The 12,271-nt window shown below is 35.8% G+C and overlaps 1 protein-coding gene across 1 annotated transcript in view; it reads right to left on the reverse strand.

Annotated features, from left to right (window-relative positions):
* Positions 1 to 2,992: 2,992 nt before the first annotated feature.
* Positions 2,993 to 12,271, reverse strand: part of PSMD14 (proteasome 26S subunit, non-ATPase 14) — a 44,463-nt gene continuing 35,184 nt past the window's right edge. The window contains exons 9-12 of the mRNA XM_010166917.1: positions 9,350 to 9,424; positions 6,896 to 7,021; positions 5,525 to 5,587; positions 2,993 to 3,414 (exon numbers count right to left, since the gene is read on the reverse strand). Coding sequence (XP_010165219.1) covers positions 3,316 to 3,414; positions 5,525 to 5,587; positions 6,896 to 7,021; positions 9,350 to 9,424 — 363 coding nt within the window. The 3' untranslated portion in view covers positions 2,993 to 3,315. The remainder of the gene's footprint in view (positions 3,415 to 5,524; positions 5,588 to 6,895; positions 7,022 to 9,349; positions 9,425 to 12,271) is intronic.

The following is a 12,271-nucleotide window of genomic DNA, read 5'->3' on the forward strand; positions in this document are numbered from 1 at the left end:
CCCGCCCGCCGAGGACCCCCCTTAGCGAAAGAGACCGGCCCGCGGGTCTCGCAGCGCGTCCGTGTGAGCCGCGGGCTCACGGGAAGCGGGACCCTCCAAGGTGTGAAAATGCGCCTGGAGAGTTCGGGGGACACGCTTCCCACCCCGCCTCTGCCCAGCATCAGTCTCGATTTCCCTTTCTAAGCAAGCTTGTGAGTTTTTAAAAGCATCGGTTATTTGCCCGGGGAGGAGCTCTCTTCTTTCATTTTCCCCTTAGCGGTTTGGACTTCAGGTATTTTACAGATGGCGTCTCATCCCAGGTGACACCAGCAGCCGGCTTCAGATTCCGCTGACAGTTAATGCCGCCTGGATCATCATATAATAAAACCAAGACCAGCGTATAATCATCTGAAGCCAGGCTGAAACTTTGCAAACTCAAATTCAGAGAAGCCTAGAACCAGGAGGACTTGTCAGGATGCTTATTTCAACGCTCTAAAATCCCACGGCCGTTTAGTTTTTCTGTTGCTTAACCAAGAGCTAGTTGGGTTATTTGGCATTTCATAGAAGCCATCGTACGCATACTGCCTGCAAGGAAATTATTCTAATAAAATAATTTATGAAGCAAAAAGCAAGCAGTTCACTGTTTTACTTGCAGTCGGGTGGTACAGCACATGCAGCTTTCCATATTACACCTTCTCCTTTCAGCGCTAAGAAAATAGTTTTATTAATATCAGTTCTAACTAATATTTCTGACAATTGTTTCACCAGTTTGCTCACCCTTCCCTTTCCCTGCTTGAAAGCAACAGAAAGGTAATGGACTTATACAGGCAGGAGATGGGTCGAAATGCAGGTAAACCCTGGGAAGTGCTGCCCTGAATTATGAAGTTACACCCATATAGATGCGGAGCTGCAATGAATTCAGTGGCATGCTGCCAATCACATGGAAGTGCTAATATATGCCAAAAATCCTCAGTGCACAACTCCTAAACTGGTATAATAGGGGGATATGCAATGGCAGGTGGTGTTACAGAATCGTCATAGAAAGAAGGAGAGAGGTTTGCTAATACAATATGCCCATCCTTCGTGCTGACAGGTGACGAGGGGTCAAGCTGCTAATGAAGGTCTGCTCCATTGTGGCTGGAGGCTCAGAAGGTGGCTGCTTGAAAACCTCTTTCTTCCTCCAAGATGGTACACAGGCTGCTGCATTTCAGGTCACTGCATGCACACATTCTTCCAAATCATCCGTGTAGCTCCTAAAGCACTGGATAAAATTTAGGAAAGTTGCCCCAAAACCCAGCCTTTCGATTATTCATGAAACATCTTGGTAAATGGAAAACTGCCTCCAAGTCAAACTGAGGAGCGGATAGAAAGCAGCACAAGCTCATACTAGAGGAGATCTGCATCTCCAACAGACTCCCTTCAGCTACCCTCTGCAAGATGTATGTTTGTCAAAAGGAATTTCGAACATGCAAGACTCCCTGGTTTGTCTCCCTGCTTACACCGGCCTTTCACGCATGTACACACTGCAGCGCTGCGATAGCTCCTCTCCTGTTCTGCAACACCGTGGCACCCACGACCTGCCAAACTCATGGCGTCTCACGTGTGCGTGGGAGCAGACAGCAGTGGGGACGCAGAGCCCCGCTGGCAGACAAACCCCAGGGCAGGTCCCCTGATCAGCTCCTGCCCCATCTCACCCTGGGGTGCAGCACTGTATGCACACATCAGACAACAGCAAGGCCCCAATACAGCCTTCCTCGATGATACGCAGGCTTGTAGTGTGAAGCACCAGAAAGCACTTCCATTTCACTATATGCAGGCAAATGTGGTTTGGTATGTCTCCATCTTCCCAGTCTGATACTCTACTGCCTACTGTGGGGGCAGAGGGAAGGCCATAAGGAGGGCAGCTGCAAAAATCTGCATGTTTCCCTCTGAAGTGCATACTAAATATACTTTGAGAGAGAGTTATTCCAACATAGTAAATTAAAAGGCCTAAATAAGAAACTCCAAACAAAAGAAAAACCTTGAATAGCAATGAATATGCAAATAGAAAATTACTGGGCACAAAGTAGAAAATAAGACAATTTTATGGGCTATTTCTTTACTATGAAAGTAAGAAGTCAAGTAATTTTAAAAAATAATCTTCAACACAAAAGGATGTATCTAGTTTTAAAGTATCTGCCTGCCACAATTGTTGCCATTTATTTAAAAAAAACCCACCCAACACAACAAAACACAGTAAACAATATTGGAAGTGGCATAGAAAGAGAACACTTCTGCCCGGCCAAAAGAATCAAATCAGCCTAAGTACTTAAAACCAACCAAACAAAAAACCCCAACCAAACATAAAACCCCAACCAGCCCCCTGCCAAACCCAAAGTCACTTCCCAAACCCAGTATTTGGCTTTGACTGCTTAAAACCAAGCAGCCAACCCACCTGCCTTCCTATGAACATAGGAAGTGGAAACGGTTTTAAATGTCACACTCCAGTTGGGACTCTTTCCATTTTTTTTTTTTTATATATATATATGTATATTTGTGTGTGTGTATATATATATATATATATATATATATGGACATTGCATGTACATTCTCTTTCGCAGGAGGGAGGGTTCATATAACCTAGTACAGCCTCTGTCACTTTAATGTCTATTCTCAGAATACCGCTATTTATGACACCACCTGTGAGAGCTGTGTGATTCAGTTATCAGTGTAACTGAATTAAATTTCTTAAGGGCAGTTGTCTTCAGTGGATATTAGGGTTTGAATAATATTTGTTTTTTCTACATCCTCAGAATTCAGCACTACTACAATTTAATTTTATTATTTTTTTTAATCTCAATTAGAGTATCTGGTAATCAATGGAGGCCAAATTTCATTAAATAATTTTTGCTGTCCTAGCAATTAATATCTCAGTAGTTTTACAGTGGGTAGAAATAAATCTTTACCAGCACTTTTCCTACACTCTTAATTCCTGCCGTCCTTTCCCAAAAAAGGCCTTCCAGAACTTAAGATGGGTTTGTAAATGTATTTTTATTATGTTGGAACAATCAAAATATATATGTACTACTGATTTTCCCCCCAAATATTAAATGAAAACGTAATACATTTTTGCCCACGTTGTGTTCTTGAATGCTTTGGAATCTGTAAAGACCCTGACATAAAGAAACTGAAGCAACTGCACAATTAGAGACTGAAAGGTGTTATAGTGCTGCACTTACATTGCAAATGAAGTCAGATGTCTCTGTTTAATCAAATATAGCCTCAACAGTCTCTGCTTTGTGAGTATTAGAAACAATAAACAAATATACACAGAAAGCATCACAAACAGCAAATCGGTTATTTAAATACAACTGTATCCAACATAGCAGCTAAACACTGGACAATGTTTGAGGTCATCAGCACATCGACATGCTCTTCTAAATGACGTTTGGGGTCCTGAAACACAAAGGATGTCATGAGAGAAATTACTCAAACACATCTCTGAAACATTTCATTTACTTCAGGTCTATCTAAGAGGACTGTGAGTTAAGGAACACAGGCCAGTAATGCTCCTAAATTTCCCATTCTAACAAGACCTCACAAATGACTGAATTTCCATTAATAAGATTTTATTAGTCCATACTATCACTCAAATAAATTGAGGATAGGTTTAGAGGTAAATTTGTATCCAGCATCTGATAAGTAACCATGTCAGCTGTGAGTTTTAAGGACAACACAAAATATATGTGATTTACTATGCCTCTCACTAAGGCCACTATTTTAACCTTAGTTCTGTTACGTTGCAATTTGCTTTCAGATCTTTGTAAAAATGTGTGTTCTAATCCTGTAAAGATTCAAGCATGATGTAACACAGTCTTTGAATTGTTGTGTTGACTGCAAGAAAATTAGCATATTTATATCCATTACAAAAAAAAAAATGCACAATGCTATGTTCAAATGTTCTGAAAAATAGAATGTTAAGCCTGAGCAGTGTTCTGAAAATACACATCCACACACACTATTATTCAATTGATGTAGGCATTTATGTGCATCTGCATAGAACAGTAAGATTATTTCTGGTTAAAAAGCATACTCATGCACTTCTTCAGTTTCAGAATTGAGATTAAGTAATTAATCTTCAAGTACTGTAAAATTATCAGGCACATTTAAAAAAACATCTCTAAACTTTATTGCAGTATTATTGTAGCATTTTTTTTGTGTAAAGAATTTAAAATATGGACGACAGCGTGTAAATTTTAACTTTTTTAAAAAGAATTATTGTCAAAAATCTAATGAAACCATGTCAGTTTACATAAAAGCGTACTAGCAAATCTGTGTAAGCTGTCCTTCTTAATTAATTTTCAAAGATACAGAGTTCTCCAATATTCTCTCTGTTCCTAGAAAATTATGCAACCGAGGAACATATCTATTGTGAGCAGCTGTTTGTTTACAAAGCTTTTTATACAAGTTGCATTAAAAAAACTACATGGAAATACTTAGCTGACTCATTTTGTAATTTAAATAAAAATAATTTTATCAGGAAAAAAATTATTTTCTTTTAAAAAAGAACTGTATCAAAATAAATTTTTTTTCATGTATGCAAAATGATTTCAACCAGTGAAGCTCAAGTTCTGTTTGAGATGACATCATAACCCTTAAAATACAACCCTTCTTACATGTTTTATTTCACATATATATATTTATATATGTGTAGGTGTGCATAAACTCCATTGTTCTGAATGCTACAGAAATACATGAGTGAGTGAACAATAGTGCAGATGTGTTATGACATAGCTGCTAGAAGCTGACACATAGGAGCAATCCAGAATCCTTTAAATTCTTCTACTGCTAGTAGCAATACAATAAATACTAGTTCTTCAAGGACACACTGGATATTGCTAAAGCTGTTCCTTGTTTTCATTGCCCTTCTTGAACACAACCTCTTACAAACTTGCTTTGCTCTCCTCTCCCTCACCAAAGCACATTTCCTCAACCTTTATGTTGAAATCAAACGTAGAAATGCAGTTTTCTGTTGAGTCTTCTATAAAGATATTATATCCTGACATTGCAAAGGGATATAATGAATTGAGTGGGTGTTTTCAGTTTCAGTGATGATCAGGAACTGAGGACAGGGGTGAGCTGGCTCTTTAGTTGTGATAATGTATAAATAACACTCCTATTTTTTCAATTATTACTTTTTTTTTTTTTTTTAAAGTCTCCACAGTTTTGGCCTCTCTGACACAGACTTGGATATCTTTATGCCTCTTCGGGAAATAAGTTTTAAAAAAACCCCCCAAAACAACAAACCCCTACTAAATCTCAACGCTGCTTCTCAGTTTGTAATACATATGCATGTAGAACACTACTTGCAGATATTCTGCCCATTACCTACACTCCAAAGCCTTGTTCCTTGCATACCAATCTTCAATGAAAATAAATTAATTATTTGGAGAGTTGAGAATATCTTGCACATAGAATTAAAATCACCTACGCGCATGTAAAAAAATTAATATTTAGAATGAACGAAGCATATCATTCCACCTCACTCTAATTCATCACACCTCACCTGCTTGCCAACATTTTTTATTGCCAGCTGTTCAGGTGTCATCTTATCTTCTTCTTCAACAGCCTGTGAAAGAAACACAGAAAAGGTCAGTGTTTCAGATTTCATTTACTTTTTCCCCAAGCCACAAGATTCTCAAAACATAATTCTCTTTCTCAAAAAAAAAAAAAAAAAAAAAAAAAAAAAAAAAAACAATCAAACAGCAACACATTTCAGAAAGTCAAAAAGGAAAGGCACTTCAGCTTTTCAGCAGACGTGGTTTTAATTACTAAGTGTTAGTGCAAAAGATCAAGGCAAATACTCATGAATGGTTTTATTGTCACATATTCATAAAACTGGTTTTAAGCAAAAAAATCTTAGATGAGTGGTATCAATAGTTAAAGATAGTTGAAGACAGTTAAACTAGTAAAGTAGAACCAAAATAACAATACCTACATAGTTTTAACTACTGGAGGTTTGATCTCAATGAATTTTTATACTGTTTAAGGTAATTTATTTTAATACATTTTTATAATGTTCTGTTGCCTTCAAACACAAAGTATTTATAAAGTAAATCCACTGATTTAACTAGTGAATGTAATGTCGAATTTTGTTTTTAAGGACTTCTAAGAAGTTAAAAAAATAGCACTCATCAAGAATGACTGACAGGCTTACTACTCAGAGTGCTTGTTGAGATCTAGTATTTATAAAAAATATTTCTAAGCGTAAGTGCCAGTATTAAAACAGTACAAACAACTGTAACTCCTCTTTCTTACAACACCAATAGTAATTTAATTATCTAAAAAGAATATTAAACTGGGCTCTGGAATGTGTTCTAAACAGTTACTATCTATTTTCTGGAATGATACAGCTAAATAACCTTTATTCTGCTATACTGGTCAAGTAGTCCTTGACTGAAGGAATGAAGAATACAATGAACTGTTTATTCTGATCTACAGAAATCTTCTATTCTCTTCACTAAGTAAAGATACAAAATTGTTGTGATTACTCACATTTCAAAGCAAACATGTAATTAAATGCTTTGCTAGTTCAGGGCAAAAAGTTGTGTGGCAAAGCCTGAAAAGCTAACAGGCAACTTCACATAGAAATGATACATAGTTTATCAGTAAGAAACAGTCTCCAGAAGGCCGTTAACGCCGCACTTGTGCTTAATTTAGCCAAATCCAGGAAACTCTTTGCTGAAAACGCATTATACAAATCAAATAATTACCAAGGTCCAAAACAACAAGTGTTTTGTTCTTTTAGTCTACTCCTTTACAAATCATTCTGAATAAAACTTCTGATAATCAACTTCTTACTTCTGAAATTAAGTAATAAATTTCTTCACTTCATAAACGCAGCTACAGTTAGACTATCATTATGGGATATGAATACCTTGTTATAATTCTTAGCTAATTCTAACATCTCCTTCACTACTGTTTCATTGAGTTTGCAATGTTCACTGTAGTCCTGAAGTGTCAAACCTTCCATCCAACTCTTCTTATGCAAATTTAGCAACATCTGCAAAACAAAACCTCTTTAGAACATTCATTGTAAAATACATTCAAAATGCTACGAACATCTCTCTTTGACATAAAAAGAATTTATAATAGTAAGAAAATTAATAAAAAAATACTGATCTTACAATGTTTAAATATGGGAAGCAGATTTTGCATAATTTTTTAAAGATCAAACATCTTGAACCCTAAATATAAAAACGAGGCATGGAAACCAGGGTCACATTTACTTTAACAGGAATACTTAGGTTTTTCTTTTGTAATTTTTTTTTTAAGTTTTGCCGTAGGTCGAGAATGCACAACTGCATTGTAGGAGAGCTAACAGAAAGGTGAATATTTTAGCTGTCAAATAAGGAATGGTTGAAACTTCTGGCCTCTGACAAAGCTGAAAAATACTTTAATGCTTGGATTAAATGTATGAAATAGTTATTTAGGCTTCACTAATTATCTTGAATTGTATGCAAGCAGCTGCCACAGGTGTGACACAGTGAACTTCAGAAGCAACCAAAGCATGACTTGTGTCCGTTTGTCCTCCTACAAAGTAAAGAGCCCCAAAAACAACATAAAGTGATAGAGTTTTGATGGTGATAAACATGGAGACTATCAGAAATACCTGAAATCTTTTACTTGACACTCTGATGTCATTCTTGAAAGAGTGAAGGAATAGCTACAAAGGCAATTTCCCGTTATTCATGAATAAAGAAAAAACCCCCATATTTTGTGTATATTCTACACACTTGAGGTCTGTAGGGAGGACCTTTTCAGCAAACAGTTTCAGCTTGCCTTCAATTTGCAAACATTTACTACAGACATCTTTGAGAATCTTTAAGCCCTGTAATTGCTATCACCTGAAAAAAGTGTCTGTTTCACCCTACGTACAGCTTCCAAAAACCTGGCTTTGGAACATATGAACTGAGTTGAAAAATTGTGTCATAATTTGTATTAGCAAGATCTGAGTTACTGACAGAAGGAGTTGTAGGCAAACTGCATATGGACAATTTAGCTAGGCTATCTGGATTTTAAAATTATGGTTTGGTGTGATGGCCTCCTCATCTAATACATGAAGCATGTACTCTTACTACAGATGGAGATAACAGATCACCACCATCACGAGGGGGGTTTGTGATACCTATAACCTGCCTTATGAAGGATGTGTGGAGATAGTTGCTGCCTCACAGATTAAAGTTTCCCTAATGCTGTCAAGATTATTCTCCTACTTGCAAAGGCAATAATTCACATATCATAGAATGGTTTGGGTTGCAAAGGACATTAAAGATCATCTAGTTCCAACCAGACACCTTCCACTAGACCATGTAAAGCTGTATGAAGAAAATACACACTTGGAACTTCAGAAAAGACTGCATTGGCTGCACTGTTTGTATTTGAACGGACACAATAACCTCTGGAAGCTCCATGGATGTTTCCCGAGAGCTGTTTTTGTTAAATCAGTTACACTTTTCAGTAATAGTGAGGTCTTGAAAGTCCGATACAACCCTAAAAAGGGTTATACAGTTAACAAATTCTTCTCAACTCCCTGATTTGCATATATATTCTTCCATTATTCAAAATTGTGAGTTTTTTATTACTTCTAGCCCTCTAAAAGTCAAAATTAAGTGAGAAAACTATTTTATTTCATCATAAACTCCACTCTGTGATGAATTTATAACCCTAACAAGGCCATGAACATACATAGGCATAGCTTTTTTCTTTTTTCAGTTTGTTTTCCTGGTTGAGACTGTCAAGCTAGACTTTACTTGTAAGTGAGGAAATCTGATACACAAGTAACTGACAAAATTTGTTGTCAGTAACTGAAAAATAATTCCTTCTGTAAATACAGGACATCACTACTTTCTAATATTCAGTGAAGTCTTGGCGAGCTCCATTCATACCAACTGGAAGCACCTTCTGTCAAAGTGACTATAGCCAATAAAAACCTGAGATTCCTTGGTTATGTAATTCCGTTTGGGAAAATATGGTCTTCTAGCTTTGGAATTCCAGGCTGTGAAAACCTAAGGCAGCTAGTATGTCTTTCAGCTTCACCACTGAAAAACTGAAACTTTCCACAAGCCTGTTAAGTGCAGAGAACAGCATGAGGATTTTCCATAAAATGTAGACGTCAAGCTATTTAAATGAATATTAGAATGTGGTTTTGTAAGGTTTCATCATCATGACTACACATCTATGTGCTTTCTGGAAGAAAAGCCATCTACTCCACAAGAGTTAAAACAACTACTCAAAGTATCAGCAGTCGAAATCAAAATATTGCCACGAATCTTAAATAGTTTGTTTGTATAGTGTCCTTTGTCCTCTGAATAAAGGCAAAAACAATTACCTTCTGTTCTAGTTCATTCTTCCTGTAGTTGATAGTGATGGAATAGTAATGTCTGTTTAGTCCATGAATTAGTGCCTGTAAAATTCAGGGAAAAGACTGCATAAAAATTACTCACCACTGAAATTAAGAAATACTGGAAGGGAAGAGTTCATTTAAATACAGCCATCTTCAAACATCACTTAAATAAAAGAAAAACCACAAAGAAACAAATACACAGAGACTATAAGTAGGTACCAAGTAAATATACCTGTTCCTATTTCTCTTTCAGTGTTCGTTGACAGTTATACTTTCTATTTCTAAACCACGGATTTTTTCACACAGTAACAACTATCATAGGAAAAAGTGGTAACTGCCTGAAAACATTTGACCGATACATATGCACAAACATATTTCACTCAAATCCTTCCTCTCTCAATAAATTCTGTTATCACTTCTATTAATATATAAGCCTCTTTCTGTTACAAACAAAAGAATGTTGGCTATCTATTTATTTACAAGCACTGCCAGCATTCCCAAGTTCATTCTCTAAGGTATAATACAGAGAGCAGCTGATTAAACACGTCAAGTATCAGTTAGACTATGGGCATCAAATTAACCTTGGATATTAAAGCTAATTTTATTTTTGAACTTTAAATGATAAAAAGGTTTTCTCATTATAATTATGCCCTTTGCAAATTTTTCCTTAAAACTGTATGTCACAATCAGATGAACTGAGATTAGGTTAAGTGACACCTATATGCATGTATCTTCTATTTTGCTCATGTGCATTACACACTTTTTTTTTTTTTACATTTATGACCTAAGGGTGAATTGGATTAGTATTTAGGGGATGTGGGGAGTTAAGAAAATTCTATGGTTAATCCTCATCACAACTAAAATTGTCTATTTTTCAAATAAAATTTTACATATAATGTATACATTTAGAAATGAGATATGATAAATCATAGATAAAACATGCAAAATTAATGGTAAATATTTCTTATGTATCAATCATTCCACTTATTTATGCTTAAATATATTCTTTAAGGCTACCCAGAATGAATGTGTATTTGCATCTTATGCAACTTACTATTTCAGTATTCCAAAATTATCTGTATGAAAGCTGAAAATGTTCTCATACATACATTTAAAACAGATTTCTTTTGCAAACACATATACAAAGATACAAAACTACTTGAATGGTTACATTTACAAGAAGCAGCAGTTACAGATAACCATTACTTGTGCCACTTATTATAAATAAAATTGTAAAATACAGGTTTTATCATCAATAAAGTAATTTGTGGTTGAAACTATTAGCAATAAGTAGTTTCCACTGCCATTTTCTTAATTCACTCAAAATGATTGCATATGAAGTTTGGGGGTTTGTTTGTGTTTAAACTCAGTTGTAGATATTTAGGGAGTTTTCTAAAGCTTCTAAAATTTCACAAACATCTTTGCCTTCCCCTATTATCATCTCTCTTTCCTCTCCCCTTCTGAAATCACTCAGAAGAGCGGACAAATGTAAAAGGTAAACAATTATTCCACTTCAAACTTGAACACTAGTTGTAGTTTAGCCACTGCAACAGGTTAAATTAAAACCCATAAAACACTTTACAGCAAAGCTTGTTCTTCATGTGTTTTGTTTCAAATGAAAACCATAATTCCAACAAGCCTCACAAATTAGATGCTCAAAGAGCAAGTAAAAAAAGCTGTTGATAAGGAAACACAAAAAAAAGAAAACAAACAGAAAAGGAATGAAGTCAAGCCACATACTGTTCTTATTCCTGAGATTTTAAGGAATGTCTTCAAATCCCTGCTTCTAGTACAGCTGAAATCAATATTAAGTTTGCTGCTGACCTCAATTGGGTCAGAATTTTATTCACGACCTTAGAAAAAAAAGCAAAACAGCACTGCAAGAGCCCTCGCAGTTTGAAGAACAGAGTATCATTTTAAACTATGATTTTTAGCTTAACAGTGACATTTGCAACAGCTGACTGCCAACCTGCAAAAAAACAAAATAAAAAATATCCACTCTAACAACAGAAACCCAAAACTCCCATGGCCAAAATATGCCAGGCTGTAGTGACAGTGATCTTAAAATAATGAAGTTGAACAATACTACAGGGGTTTCCAAGGGAGGTCATTATACACACTCCAGAAAAGCCCAGTTAGAAAAGCCCTGAAACATGCAAGCATGGACTTGCCTATATCCAATCAAGAGTATTAGCTGCTTATTTCATACTCATTATAGTTCGCAGTTTTTACTGATTCAAAAAGTCAAAAGTAAAACACAATAACCTCCTGAAGCAGACACTCTTTAATTGTCTGATTTTTTTGGCTAGCATTTTTATAAATAATAAAGAGTTGCAATGCATTAACATTAAAAAACAACTGATCTTTTGAAAGACAGGGGCATGGTGATCTAGTAACTCCCAAAGGGCACCTATCTTACAGCAGAAGTTTAGCCCTTATTTCAGATCTACTATGATTAGTGTAAAGTCTTTTTCTGGGATGATTATCTAGCAAATGTTACTTTCATTGTACAAGTAATGGATCAAAAGAGCAGGGATTAGGCTTCAAGGCTGCAAGTACACAGGCCTTTTAGAATGCACAGTAAGGGAAGAAAAGTTTTCTGGAGAGAAAAAAAAAGGAATAAAACATTGAGGCAGAAGAATGACACAGACAAAAGCATTAATCACTCCAGAGGATACTTGTTTCAGGACAGAAGCTATTTCTCAAAATAAAGATTTGCTTGCTTCATTGAAGATCAGTGTTTCTGTCTTACTAGTGAGAGTCAACTTCAGAAATCAAACTCTGAATATTTAAGTTTCATAAACGCTTGCAAAGAAATATAAGACAACATACTCAAAAGAAATATTACAGTTGAAGCTGATCAAACATCCTACTTATCCATTGAATCTCCTACTCCACCATGTTTTC

Source organism: Antrostomus carolinensis, unplaced genomic scaffold (assembly GCF_000700745.2).
Source record: "Antrostomus carolinensis isolate BGI_N321 unplaced genomic scaffold, ASM70074v2 scaffold40090, whole genome shotgun sequence".
Classification (NCBI taxonomy): Eukaryota; Metazoa; Chordata; class Aves; order Caprimulgiformes; family Caprimulgidae; genus Antrostomus; species Antrostomus carolinensis.